This window comes from Mytilus edulis, chromosome 4 (assembly GCF_963676685.1).
Source record: "Mytilus edulis chromosome 4, xbMytEdul2.2, whole genome shotgun sequence".
In the NCBI taxonomy this organism is placed as follows: domain Eukaryota; kingdom Metazoa; phylum Mollusca; class Bivalvia; order Mytilida; family Mytilidae; genus Mytilus; species Mytilus edulis.
The window spans coordinates 89,143,741-89,159,161 of record NC_092347.1 but is presented as its reverse complement, the minus strand read 5'-3'; the positions used below and the strand labels follow the sequence as shown (position 1 = coordinate 89,159,161).

The following is a 15,421-nucleotide window of genomic DNA, read 5'->3' as shown; positions in this document are numbered from 1 at the left end:
CTTGACGCAACAAAGAGATAGCACAAAGATGAAAGACACAAAATGCCGATCTTATAGCACTAGCAATTACAGAAATTTAATCTTAATTAAAGTACAAATGATAATCATCAATGTATTGGATATAATGAAGTAAAATAATAACAGATCTCACGTGAAAACTCACTACTGTTAAGCTGCTGACTAAATATATTAAAAGTAGCATCGGAAAACAATAGAAGGTGATCAAGAGGTCCGAAAAAATGGTAACACCTTACAACTTATTAGTATGAACTGCTGACATATTATAAAGTCTTTCTATTGTTTAAATTATGAGGTTTTATATTTGGTCTTATAAATGTTATCACAAAAAACTTTTAGAGAAACCAAAGTTAAATTCTATATATGTTGAAGTTGAACTCTCAGTGTTTTGAAAAAAAAAACTATTAGCTACAATTTAGAAAAATATTAAAATGTTATTTTTTTCTCTTTTAAAACTTTATAAAAGTTGAATTTCAAAACAATCAATTTGGTTCAATTTTGTTTAAATAGGCTAATCAATTTCGCTGATGTATTGTTGACTTGTAATGCACTACTTCTAATTGATTTAAAATGGTATTAGGTAATTTAATTGAAACCTTTATTATACAATTTGCTGAAGATGTGACAAGCATGTGCTATAAGTGTTAAGCAAGTAATGTCAACCTTGATATTTTAAACTAGAAAGGATATTGCTATTGACTGATTCGGTCATCGAACATAAAAAACATAATGGTCTCTCTGTTGTAATGTTTTTATGTTTAGAACGTGTCATTGACCATGAACACTCTTCGGAGGTCAGATGATTAACTAGACGGCGTCTAGACTATAATACAAACGAAATACTGATACATTATAATAAAAAAAGTCTATGCATTAAAAATGGCTTCCTTTGGGAAATTTGTAAATTAGAATTTCGTTTAAGTATGTTAGAAATCAAACATTAGAAATTGAGTCTGATTGGTGAACTTTGACAGCTAGAGTCCTTTATGTGGATGGAATGATACATATATATTGTAAGCATACTTATTGAAATATTTACACATATGCAGTACTTTAGACACAATAATCTGACACAGAAAAGGAATTTTAATAGTCAAATTTATTACCTTAGCTGTATTTGGCATAACTTTTAGGAATTTTGTCCTTAATGCTCTTCAACTTCGTACTTTATTTGGCCTTTTTAACTTTTTTATGATTCGAGCGTCACTGATGAGTCTTTTGTAGACAAAACGCGCGTCTAGCGTATATACAAAATTAAGTCCTGGTTTCTATGATGAGTTTATTTTTATGCAATTTACATTTTATTTATGTTTTTAATATATTGTTCAGACAGACAGCATAATGGTATCATGTTTGCTTCTGACGTTTTTGCTTACACAAAACACTTCGGGTTCAGTTCAAATCAATTATATACTTTTTGAAATATGAGTCATCCTCGCTTTTCATCTTTGTTTGGATTTCTAACTTTACACCACTGGGTCGATGACACTGCTGGTAGACGTTAAGTCCCTGTGGGTATTACGGCCATTAGTAGTCGGCACTTCGGTGTAGACATAAATATCAATTATTTGGTCATAAATTTACTGATTGAAAAAGTATAGATTATTTGAAATAATAAGGCATAGAAAACTTTAACCGTATTTGGCATAACTTTTTGGAGAATTTTAGGTCATCATTGCTCTAGATCTTCAACTTTGTACTTGTTTTGGTTTTCTAACTATTTTAATCTGAGGCTCACTGATGAGTCTTATATAGACGAAACGCGCGTATGACGTATTAGTTGATAGACCTGGTACCTTTGTTATCTATATATAATATGTAAAATCATCGTCAGCCTATTATCTATTATATCCCACGCATTTGATAGGTAACCTTCCCTTTGAATCTTATTATTTCGTCAATATTATTTGACAAGATCAAACCGTTACTATGACAACGATTCCTTTGTAATTAACATGTTTCTGGGATAATTTGAAATTAATTGCTTGTTTCCATCAAAGTATAGTAAGGCGTACTGCCTTTAATGCACATTTAAGAGCTAACCTTTAATATAAAGCTGCAATGCTCGAGGAAGAAGTTATGCAATGAGGGAGTACATTATATAACAAATAACTAACGCCTAGAGAGGAAAGGAATGTATTTGACGCTTTTAGACGCTTTTAGATTAGATAGATGCAGCATTTTCTTTAATAGTACTCTTGGTATCTGCAAAGGTACAATTAATAGTATTGCTCCGAACGAAGTTTCCCTTCAGTATATGTACAAGAGTACACTTACCCTTTATACAATATTTTTGCAGGGTTGTTTTTTTGCACTTTGAAAATTTTGATAAACACAGGTCTGCTGTGTGTCTCAATGATTATATAAAGATTTTATGGAATAACTATAGAGTTTCTCCGTGTACTCTTATACTAGTATTAGACAGTTAGATATATAGAGGATTACTGCCGGCAGTGCCAGCAATAATTTGCTATATACATTTTTTTTAATTCAAAAACTTTGTTTAAACATGTATAAATATGGACAATTCATGTACAACTTATAGGGTGCGTTTGATATAAGTGACTTAACAGTGAGTAATCTAGGTTTAAAATTTTATAACGAACTCTCAGCAAAAAAGTCTAGATCTAAGCTTGATTTGCGACAAAATCCATATTTTCTTTTAAATGTAACTAAACAACAAATAATATATATATGGACGACGTTTTCCTTTGTAATACACGTATATACAGAATGGTCCACCTCTTTTAAACAGTTACGTATTTTGCTGTTTAGTACGGAAGCGTATTAGCGCTAAACATTTTTTTCTATTTTTCTTCTTATCTTTGCGTTATAACGCAAAACTTTGCGTTAAACGCAAACATTTGCGTTAAAACGCAAACCTTTGCGATTTAACGCAAACCTTTTGCGTTATAACGCAAACATTTGTTTTATCTTATTTCTTATTTAAGATTCAAAGGAAACAGTAGTTATTAATGGAGGAGGCTGTATATATTAAAATTTATCACCTTTGTAGTCATTGCAAAGTAAAATGCTTGAATAATTAGATCATATCATTGACTATTAATGCGCACAATAAGATAAGAAGATGTGGTATGAGTGCCAATAAGAAAACTCTCCATCTAAGTCACTATTTGTAAAAGTAAACCATTATAGGCCAAAGTACGGTCTCCAACACGGAGCATTCAATTTGGCTCACACTGAACAACAAACTATAAAGGCCCCCCCAAAACGATATTCATGTTACTACTAGTATATATATTACAAAGAAAATTAAGTAATTTGAGGTATAACTATAACTGAATATAAATATACTTCCAAATTAAGGCCTCGTTTGAGAACTGTGTAAAGTAGGTTAGATTCAAACAAGCTACCCTTTGGCAATAAAATGTATAGAATGAAGATGTTTTATTCATAAAATTATGTTCTCTCTATTCAAATTGCTACCCAAGCATCTTAAAAATACTTCATTATATTGAAATGAAAATTCAAGACTTTCTATCAAAGAATCTTGATCATATTCTGAGATTTAAAAAAAATGTTTCCTTATTAATAATTCATTTTAAAGCAGAAAGATCATTTTGTCTATTTGACTTGGGGGTTTCACAATTGTATGACATTTGTTTTTATCTTTCAATTTAAATATGACTATATACTAATCTATATCTATTTTCTTGTTAAATTATATACTTTTCTGATGCACAAATCAGTCTTAATTATGTATAATTGCACTTCAAGTATTTCATTATTCCTATGCATATTTATTATTATGATTTGGCCTTGTATGTATGTTTCTTTTTTTCATCTACTAGTAAATCACATCCGAAATGAATGACAGACGGACATATATACAAAACTTAATGAATAACTGAAATCAAGATATTTGCGTTATAACGCAAAGGTTTGCGTTAAAACGCAAACATAGGAAGAAAAATAAAAAAATAAATATGTGTGGCGCTAATACGCCTCCGTAGTTTAGAGATACGTACTATTTCACAATTGCGTAATAAACAAGCCTACAGAAAGGTCAATAAACCGTTTACATTAAAACTATAAAAAATAATATGTTGGCTTTTTGAAAGTATACTTCAAGGCAACAATACGTTTTAAATTGACCGACCTTTTAATGAGCCATTCAGAAGTAAGCAGATGCAAACAAATCGGTTATAACCAAAACGTTACATTCCTGTTATTCTACAATAATTGTAGATCGAGTTATACCCCATATTCGCGCGAAATAGTGAATAATGCCTGAGTGAGTTGCATTACTCAACTCTTTAAGAGTTTGACAGTTACAGAAGAGGAATGATTCTTTTATAAATGAGAACAGGCATGATCAAGTTGTACTAAGGGTCTACGCAACATGTTTAGCTCTATTACAAATCGTTAGACGAATTAAATATGAAAAATATATTAAAGGTTCCGTAAGGCTATACAATCAATACCTGCTAATTGAAAGACAGTGATCGTGTTGTTAATGCGAATATACAACAATATTTGATAATACAATAAAAAATGATGACTTTTGCATCCTTCATTTTTGCTAATATGCTTTGTCTATCTGCCTTTTTTTTTGTTTCTATGTTACATATGACGTGGCTCTGTACCTATACATCTCGTCATTGTGTTATTGTGCCATAGTAGATGTTTGTTTACAATATTGCTTGTTTTTATAGTGATTAAGATAAAAAAAAAAACAATGTTGCTTGCTGTACCCCTATTTTTGACATTTTTACCTATTATGTCTTGGTTTTTTTTTCACACAAAATTGTTGTCAATATAATAAAATTTTATGCGACTGTCATACAAGTGCAAGGTTTATCTAGTTATAACACCAGGTTTAATCTATTTTTTTCTACATAAGAAAATGTCTATACATGTACCAAGTCAAGTATATGATAGCTTTTGTTTATTCATTTGATTTTTTTATTTGATTAAGGACTTTCCGTTTTGAATCCTCGGCGTTCAGTATTGTTGTGATTCTATATTATATACAATATTTTTGCAGGGTTGATATTTTAGAACTTTGAATATTTGGTAGACACAGGTCTACTGTGGGTCTCAATGATAACATGCCCTTTTAGTGTTTCATTAATGCTGAACATATAGAGATTTTATTAAATAACCACAGATCTTCTCCGTGTAATCTTACACTTGTATTTGACAGTTACTGTGAGATTTGCTAGCCTTAATTTGTTATAATGTCCACATAATTTTGACTTATTGTGTAGGCCTTACTCTATGAAGACTGTGTCAGGACCTCTTTATTTCGATTTCTGTTAATTTTTACCATGGAGATGGTGTTCTAAAAGCATATAGTACACATCCCTTCTATTTTTAATACGGTCTTAACCCTCCTTATATAACATATTTTCACATTTTAACTCACAACTATTTAAAAATCATTATGAAAAAAGTAAAATCACAAAAAAACTTAACTCCGAGGACTGGTTTTAAAGCTGGCCAAACCTCTCACTTGTATAACAGTCGCATCAAATTTCATTATGTTGAAAAACGATGTGTGAACAACTTTGAATTTATAATTTGTTCAAGTCTAGCCACATATTTTAAAACAATCTATATATTTGCATCATTAAAATAATCACTGAACATACCGATTTACATTGAGTATTACTGCAATCATTTGCTTGGTAAACATGGTACAGGTCGTCTTGAACGCTTTCATTATTCTGTTTCCCATACTGAAACAATAATAAGACATGCTATAGTTATACTTATATATAATTCATATTAAAGACACAACATAAATAGAAGTAAATAATAATTTTATCTTTATAAAAGTATATAAAGGGGGAACAAGAGTGCGGGAAATTCCATTACACTGAATCTTATTTCATGCAATCCATGAGCCTTCCAAAATTATGTTCAACGTAAGGAAAAGTTATATATCATAAGTATACCCATAATCTAAGGGCGTTTTACTCAAAATACAACATAAGAAGACAGCAAAGCTAGATAAAACGACCTGAGCATCATGATTACGAATTATGAGTTCAATCAACACTTTATACGTTGAAAATTCGTTACTTCTGAAAGAGAGGCGAAAGATATCAGAGGGACATTCAAACCCATAATTCGAAAATAAACTGACACCGCCATGGATGAAAAAGAAGGCAACGTCATGGGAAAAAAGAGAAGACCACCAAACAAACACTAGTACACAACATAGAAAACTAAAGACTGAGCAACACGCACCCCACCAAAAAACTTGTCTGATTTATGGTGATTTGGAAGGTTATGTATTTCCTGCTTCAGATGTGGCTACCGTCGTGCTGCTATTGTAAATAAAAACCCGTAATGAGTCTGATTCGTGTACTTGACCACACACAACATCTGAACAATGCATAGGAACACAAATGAAAAAATGCCATAATTTGCTAAACCCATAATGTTGCGGTTATGGGATAAAAATTTGATTATCGGAATTGAACTTTAAATTATATTGTGGATGTGAAAGCGTTGATCGAGGCACACATTTTAAACGCCATATTAAAATGTCCACGTTGAACGCTTTTTCAATCCTACAGACTTTAATTCTTATAATTGCATGTGTATTCTACAACTCCGACATGACGAGTAAAGCGAGTTATTGCAAATTTTTCATTAGTTTTTTTGAAATACGAATTTATATACAGAACTAACGACTGAATAACCAAACAATATGTAATGTAATTTTCAGCAGGAAATCGTCTAAAGCCTTTTACTCTGCCAATTTTACAGTGAGACATCATAACAAAAATGATATACTCAAATATAAGCTTTAAGGCTTTAGCGATGTGTGATAGAGTTTGCCATAAATGTGCCTATTACATTTCTAGTTTAATGCATTAACTATTAACCTTACGCGGTACATTATACGAAAAAGTAATTTTTAAATACCAATTTTAGATATGTCGAAAGAAACGAAAATCAATTTAGTTGCATGCATTTCGCTAAGACGTCATTGCATTTTCATTTCAAATAAAACCTAAACTTGTTCTCTGCTTAGAGAAAACAATATTGTCAAATCATATCATATATTTTTCCCCATTGCATTTCAATTATTGTAACATGATTTATGTAAACTTGTTACTAAGGTTTTTATATTACGTCTAAAATTGTATCTACCCAAGGGCGCTAGAATTAACTTTGTTCTCAAAAGTATAGTTAATTGCTTTTTTCTTAATATCAATTTTTACGAGATGCACAAAATATTATTAAAAAATAATTTGACAGAATAAAATGATGACATTTTTTTTTGGGCAAATCCAATTTTGTGATAAACGTAAGTACAAAAGTATATTTTATAGCAACAAGCGACTAAGATAAAATAACACTACACATTTTCAATATGATTATAACCGATAAAAGTTGATTTTCTTGTTTGTTATAATTCGTTTGTCTTATGATTGTAACACAATTGTGCTTTCGTGCTTATTGCTTGATGTAGCAAAATGTATCAGACAATTAATATGAATACAAACACTAAGAGAGGGAAATCTATTTGACATACTTTAATGTCATTGCTTGACAAACAAGTTAAATAACCGATGCGAAAGCTATTAAAGATTACAATTATGATCTGGTTTGTCTGTATCTTATAACTATAATATACAATTAAGGCCTTTTGATTGGACACATATGTGATGTTATTGTCTTTTGAAAAAAAAATGATATTAACTGAGGCCAACGACCGAAGTGAATATCTGTTATTCAAAAGTCAGTTAAACCACATATTTACAGAAACAAAACACAGTCATCGTCTTATTCAATATTCCGAGAGAAATGTAAGACAAATATCCGCGACAATAACGTAATTTGCTCAAGGTGATATATTATAGAACCAAATCGTTTACAATAATACATTTAACTACATTAGAGTACAATTTTAAAAACTTTAACTACTCGAAGAGTAACGAAATAATAAAAAGGAACATCAAACTCATAATTGAAAACGAACTGACAAAGCCGGCCAAAAAAACGAAAAAGACAAGCAACAGTATACAAAACACAACCTATAAAACTATATATTGAGTAACGACCCCCCCCCCCCCCCAAATATTTGTGGTGAACTCAGGGGCTCCCAAAGGGTAAACAGATCATGTTATACGTGTGGCACCTGTCTTGTAGCTCATGTTATTCGTAACTCGGTGCAAAGCCTTATTCGGTAGGTGACATTCAAGGCAGAGATGACGGTATTTTGATTACGTCAATTAGAACTTATCAGTCGTCATTTGGCGAAATAGATATTCCATAATTGTCAACCAACTCGTAGTGTCCATAAAATTTTAAAAGGGATGATTTCAACTTTGCATTTGAACTCTGGTTTAAAACCATGTTCAAAAAAAAGTAAAATCACAAAAATACTGAACTCAGAGGAAAATCAATTTGAAAAGTCCATAATCACATGGCAAAATCAAAAAACAAAACGCATCAAAAACGAATGGACAAGAACTGTCATATTCCTGACTTGGTACAGGCATTTTCAAATGTAGAAAATGGTGGATTAAACCTGGTTCTATAGCGCTAACCCTCTCACTTTAATAACAGTCTCATCAAATTCCGCTACATTTACATGATGCGTTAAATAAACAGTCACAATTAATAAAATAGTCAAAATATGGGTACATCAGTCATCATCGTATAACAACTTAACAGGACACAAAAACATCTACTATCTACGAACACATGGATTGATTTGAGTGTCTGACGTCAGAAAAATTATATACGTCACATAAATTTGTCGTTCAATGTGCATACAATAGTTATCAAAAGTACCGGGATTATAAACAATTTTAAAATTTACATAGGCAATGTACGCATACAGGGTTAAAAAATCAAAAGTATGTAAGAATAAATTACAGAAATAGACCAGATTCAAACCAGTCCAAAAGTTATACATAGAATTTATGAGAATCCAAAACTTTTAAAAGGGAACAATTTAACAGGACACAAAAACCTATCTACGAACACATGGATTGATTTGAGTGTCTGACGTCAGAAAAATTATATACGTCACATAAATTTGTCGTTCAATGTGCATACAAACAATTTTAAAATCTATATAGACAATGTACGTATACAGGGTTAAAAAATCAAAAGTATGTAAGAATAAATTACAGAAACAGCCGGATTCAAACTAGTCCAAAAGTTATACATAGAATTTATGAGAATCCAAAACTTTTAAAAGAAACAATTTAACAGGACACAAAAACATCTACTGTCTAAGAACACATGGATTGATTTGAGTGTCTGACGTCAGAAAAATTATATACGTCACATAAATTTGTCGTTCAATGTGAATACAAACAATTTTAAAATTTGCATAGGCAATATACGCATACAGGGTTAAAAAATCAAAAGTATGTAAGAATAAATTACAGAAATAGACCGAGATTCAAACTAGTCCAAAAGTTATACATAGAATTTATGAGAATCCAAAAATTGTTTATTCCACTACGCCATTGATTGATTTTGACGTTTGTGGTTCAACATATATAGTAATTCATAATAGAAATAAACCACCATTTGTCTTCAAATGTCCTGTACCAAGTCAGGCTTATGGCAGTTGGTATCGAATAATTTGTTTCTTTGTTTGTTGGCGTTTGTTTTTGTAGCAGTTCAGTGTTTATGTTATTCCGTTGTGTTCTCCCATATAGTTGATGCGTTTCCCTCGGTTTTGGTTTTGTTTCAGTTACTAGTAAATCGATTGATGACATTGAATAGCGGTATACTAAAGTTGCCTTTATTCAATATCTTCATTATGAGCAGCTACGCACTATCACGTCAATCGTGAAAGTAAATGCAACCTCTAGAATATGATATCAACTTTGAGATACATACTCCACAAAAAGATGCCGTGATATCATGGGGAAGGTGTTTAAATAAAGAGTTTTATTTAATTTCGCGGGCAGTACGTCGACTGAGCATGCAAAGACAAATTTGGGAAATACAAAACAATAAATTTATACGTCATAAATATTTCCAACTTGTAACTGTTTCAGAGAAGTTGAAGCTCAATGAAATCGGTCTCCTCCTTTAGTAGTATAGGTATGCAGGCATTGCTATAATGTTGCTACATAGAAATGTAAAGTTTTATTTGGGTAGTAAGGAGTGGTATTATGGGTTGATTCATGCTCATCTCCTTTGTCGTAAAACTTGTTTTTAACCAACCCTCATCGTCAAATTTAAGATACGTGAAAGAGTAAACTATATCTGTGAAGGCTTTTTTAAAAATTTCAATGGGGAATACGAGTTCAACATTATCACAAATTTGGCTCTATTCAGTGAGATGACACCATCTATATAGTGGAAAGTAAGTTTCAAAATAATGGTAGCTTCTTTTCAGTAGTCATCAGAAGCTCTTGTACGAAGGCATCCTCGTATGAAAAATAAACTAGTCATTCAAGCTATTCAGGAAGTCTTGTTGTAACTATAATCGTTGCGTATTAATGATATTTTTCTTCAAAAATTATTCTTATTTGATGAATAAATGCATTTAAAAAATGAACAATGCAATTTAAGCAATCAAGAAGTCAAATTGTATTATGCGTTTACTGGTTTTTTAATTCTTTGAAATTTTAATTTTTATCAGTTTATATTTTATTTATTTTTCTCTAAATTTTCTATTAATTTTTTATTGTTCACATTAAAGAGTCTTTTCACTACATCATTATTTATAATGAAGCTACAAATCAAACAATTAGAAAAGTCGAAAGATGTTTATTTCAGTCTGGTAGTTACAATGCAGATCGCAATCTCTTAGTTTCGACCCCTTTATTTCAAGCAATAGTATGATTCGTACACATATTTTTTTACTTTAATTTGTTTATATTCCCAAGAATTAGTTTATTTAATCTTATACTGACCACATTCAATGTTTAAATAGGAAGAAATGCTTGAAAGCTGTTTTTTCGCAGATGGCGGTAATCTGGGCATCTACATGTATATGAGTTGTTATGATTTGCTTTGTGATTAGAAGTAAGCAAAATCTTAGGACAGTTATGATGTCAAAAATGTCTTTGATAGTTATAACAGGGTTTTACTTAGTTTTAAGTGATTAGCAGTTGCATCAGAAAGAAAAATTTGGGTTTACAAACATTTTGTTAACTTTTACTGTCCTGTACCAAGTCAGGAAAATGGCCATTGTTATAATTATCATAGTTCGTTTCTGTGTGTGTAACATTTTTACGTTGTGTTTCCGTTTTGTCGTTTGTTTTCTCCTATATTTGAGTGTGAATTCACATTACTATAAGACGTGTCACTTTACTTTTCTATCCCAAATTCATGTATTTGGTTTTGATGTTATATTGGTTATTCTCATCGAATTTTGTCTTATGCTTAGTCCGTTGCTATGTGTGTAACATTTGAATGTTGTGTCGTTGTTCTCCTCTTATATTTAGTGCGTTTTCCTCAGTTTTAGTTTGTTTTCCCCGATTTTGTTTTTTGTCCATAGATTTACGATTTTTGAACAGCGGTATACTACTGTTGCCTTTATTTACTCCAATTTCAGGAATAATGTGCTGTCTATCAAAAACAAGTTATATAAAAGTCACATTATGCAATCAAGCTGAAATCTTAGAAAATATGCACTTATGCGTCCTTGACTTTTGATCTTGATTTGACGGAAATTGCAACGTACGATTTTTTTACGACTGGGCAAATCAGATAGTACAGATGTGTAGTTTTCAAATGATATATAATTTAGCCGTGTGTTAGGTGGGTGCATTAAAAATTTAATTTTATGGTTAAAGTTATTTGCTGAACAACTCTAACCCCCATGTACAAGTTAAACAGTGTCATCCATTAATATAGAATGAAATTCAAAACAGTGTGGCTGTGGCTATTGATTGACACATTAAATTCATCCATTGACTAGGACAATTTACGTGAACGTTTGTCTGTAACGGCCACTGTTCACGACGTACCTACGATAGACATTTAAACTGTGGGGCCACCAAGGTTTCTTAACGCCTTTAATTATAAAATAATTCGAAAAATTAATTAGAAATAACCTTTATGTTTTGATTTATATAATTGATATAAATCAAAACATCGTGTTATTTCTGATTGATTTTTTCGAATTACTTTATTAAGGTGTTGAGAACCTTTGGTGACCCCATAGTTTACGTGTCTTTAAAAAGTACACAGTGAGTAATGGTCGTTACATACAAACGTTCACCTAAATTGTCCCAGTCAATGGATGAATTTAATGTGTCAATCAATGGCCACAGCCACACTGTTTTGAATTTCATTCTATATACAACACTATAGTGCAAAGCATGTGAAATATATGGACATCCATATCCTTGGATTATACTACAGGAAGGTTAAAATGTTTATAGAGTAACGGAACATTGTCTAAAAGATAACTCTTGTTCAAAGCTAGCAAAATTCTTCTTTCCTTCTGATAAGAGTTTGTACACTCAGATAGTCCCACACACAAAAACATATCATTTGACAAGGATGAGCTCTTGGCAAATCATAAGTCCTTTATGGCTTCAATAAACATTACATTGAACAAAAAATCGGAGGACTAACCTTGTTTGTATTTGATACCTAAGCTTCACAAAATTCCGTACAAACAACGTTCACCGGCTCATCGGCATGTTCCACTAAATAATTGTCCATTAGAGTGACTAAAATTCTGTCTGCAGTGTTATAGGGTCTTCAGAAATACTGTGATACTGTTTACTAAGTAAACTTACTAGTGTTATTAACCATACATGGATTGTTGAAAATTCTAAAGACCTTTTTAGATAATTTTAAATCTCGGTCATTTTCTGAAATTAGTTCTATTGAAACTTTTGATTTTTCAACCCTGTATACCACCATTCCCAATGTGAAATTGAAAAACTGCCTGAAAGAAATAATCCATAATGCCTTTTAACATAAAACTGTAAGCATACGCTATAAACTTATTACTTAAGGATATTATAAGGTATATTTTGTTAAAAGTGAACAAAAGGGTAAACCATGCTACACTGAGGAACAAGTGATCGGTATGCTTTAGGTTTGTTATAAACAACATATTTGTTGTATTTGCAGGTTGAATTTTCCTTCAGACACTTGTCAAAAACAATTTAATTTCACTTTCAGATATATTGATGATGTTCTAACCATTAACAATCCGAACTTTTCTGATTGAGTTCCATTAATATATCCCCAAGAACTAGAAACTAAAGAAACAACAGACACGGGGCTTCCTCTGCCTCATTTTTAGACTTTTACCCGAATTCGACATACACAGTCATTTCAGTACCAGACTCTATGACAAACGAGACTATTTTAATTTTGAAATTATCAATTCCCCCACCTAAGTTGAAAATTTACCAACTTTACCTGCACATGGGATATACACTTCCCAACTTATTCGATATTCAAGAGCTTGCAGCTCCAACTCAGACTTTGTAAAACTTCACCAGTGTCTGAGCAGAAAGTTGATGAAACAGGGGTATGTCAAAGAACGTCTCGTCCTTTTTCTAATAAAAAGTTCATCGGTAGGTATTAAGACCTTGTTGATAAATAATACATGATGCTCTTGGTGTATAGATTCTGCGTACTGACGTTGATTATCATCTTAACAACGCGTTATATTGTTATTTTGTGACTTTGTTATATTATTAATATTACTTTTACTATTTGGTCTTTTTTCTGTGTTATCCATATGACGTGGCTCAGTACTTATACATCCTGTCAATGTGTTTGTATTATCTTTAATTTTTGCTGGTGTGTTTTGTATGTGTTCCATTTTTTTTTTTATCTTCCTTTGGTTCATATGACGTGTACTTTAAAAGATCTATTATATATATGTCATAATGTTATTGTTCTATGATAAATTTGAAAATACTTTGAACGACACAATTGTTTTACTCGCGTAGTTGTATTCACCATATGTCTGTTTGTGAAATTTGTTCTGACAAAACTTTTGATTTTTAACCCTGTATACCACCATCTCTTGTGAAATTATACTTTTGTTGAAAATACTTTGTACGACAAAATTATTTTTTTTCCTATATATTTTCTGAGGTTATACAGGCAAAACAATGCATGTGGTTTTTAAATTTGATAAATGATTTTTTGCGTTTTAGTTATGTATTTGTTGTTTGTTTTGAGATTTTGACACAATGATGACTGCTGTACCCATATTGTGACTATTTTACCTATTATATCTGGTTTGTTCACACATCGTTGTAAATTTAATGGAATTTGATACGACTGTCATACAAGTGAGGGATTAAGTGTTGTAAAACCTGGTTCAATCCACCGGTTTCTACCTTTGAAAATGCCTTTACCAATTCATGAGGAATTGACAGTTGTTGTTCATTCGTTTGATGTGTTTTATCATTTGATTTCACCATTTGAATAGGGACTTATCGTTTTGAATTTTCCTCGGAGTTTTTGTGATTTCACTTTTTTTTTATGTGTGTTTGTTTTGTTCACATGTCGTTTTCACAATAATGGAATTTAATGCAACTGAAATACAAATGAGAGGTTTATCTGACTTTTGAAACAGTTTTAATCCGCCATTGTCTACAAGAAAATGCCCGTTCTAAATCAGGCATAAGACAGTTCTTATCAACTCGTTCGATGTGTTTGTAAGTTTGATTTTGCCATCTGATGACGGACTTTACGTTTTGAATTTTCCTCTGAGTTTTTTTTTTTATTATTTTACTTTTAACGTGTTGCAATACTCTGATTTACTAAACTATTGATGAATTTTTATGGTCATATGTTTCTTGTCGTACTGGTAGCCTGAACTATGATAAGTTCTCGTGAGATTATCGGCTGTGATTTAATTTTAGCGAATATTGCTCAATCAAAGGTTCGTTTCCCGTCTTATAACAGATTGCAGTCTTAATTTCAAACGAAGTTCTTATGATGTTAAATAATTCAAGATGCAAGTCAAGAATCATTGTTGACAATACTTTGTTTGTCAACCATTATCTAATTTATAATCTTGTTGGATGTTTAACCTCTAAAAATTTTTCATAATTAGCTGTAACTACAACTGATAAGTAATAGTTATCTCATGAGGACGTGATGTGTCAGTGTAAGACCACCCGGATAGCCGGAGGCGAGAGGGTGATCTAACACTGACACACCAAGTCCGAATGGGATAACTATTTACATCCCTACTGAATAAAGGTCTTCCAACTCGCCCCACTTATAAAAATATCTTGCTTCCTTTAAGTATGTTAAATAACTGATAGTTGGTATCCAGATGTCCTGGTGTAGAAATATGTGTCATGGGTTGATATGCTAAAGGACTTGAGATCGAAACCAGCATAAACACTGGATTTTTTCTACGTAAATTTTGATAGATAGTCTTTTCCGTATAATTATTAATATTATATTAATTATAAGTTTTGTAGTGGATTTGACATCCCCGCCAAAATGTTAC

The 15,421-nt window shown here is 31.4% G+C and overlaps 1 protein-coding gene across 2 annotated transcripts in view; it reads right to left on the bottom strand.

Moving 5' to 3' along the window:
- LOC139520942 (uncharacterized) overlaps positions 1–15,421 on the bottom strand; it is a 104,407-nt gene that overhangs the window by 35,213 nt on the left and 53,773 nt on the right. For both annotated transcript variants that reach the window (XM_071314045.1, XM_071314044.1), the window contains one exon: positions 5,634–5,720. In XM_071314045.1, the coding sequence (XP_071170146.1) occupies positions 5,634–5,720 (87 nt within the window). The remainder of the gene's footprint in view (positions 1–5,633; positions 5,721–15,421) is intronic.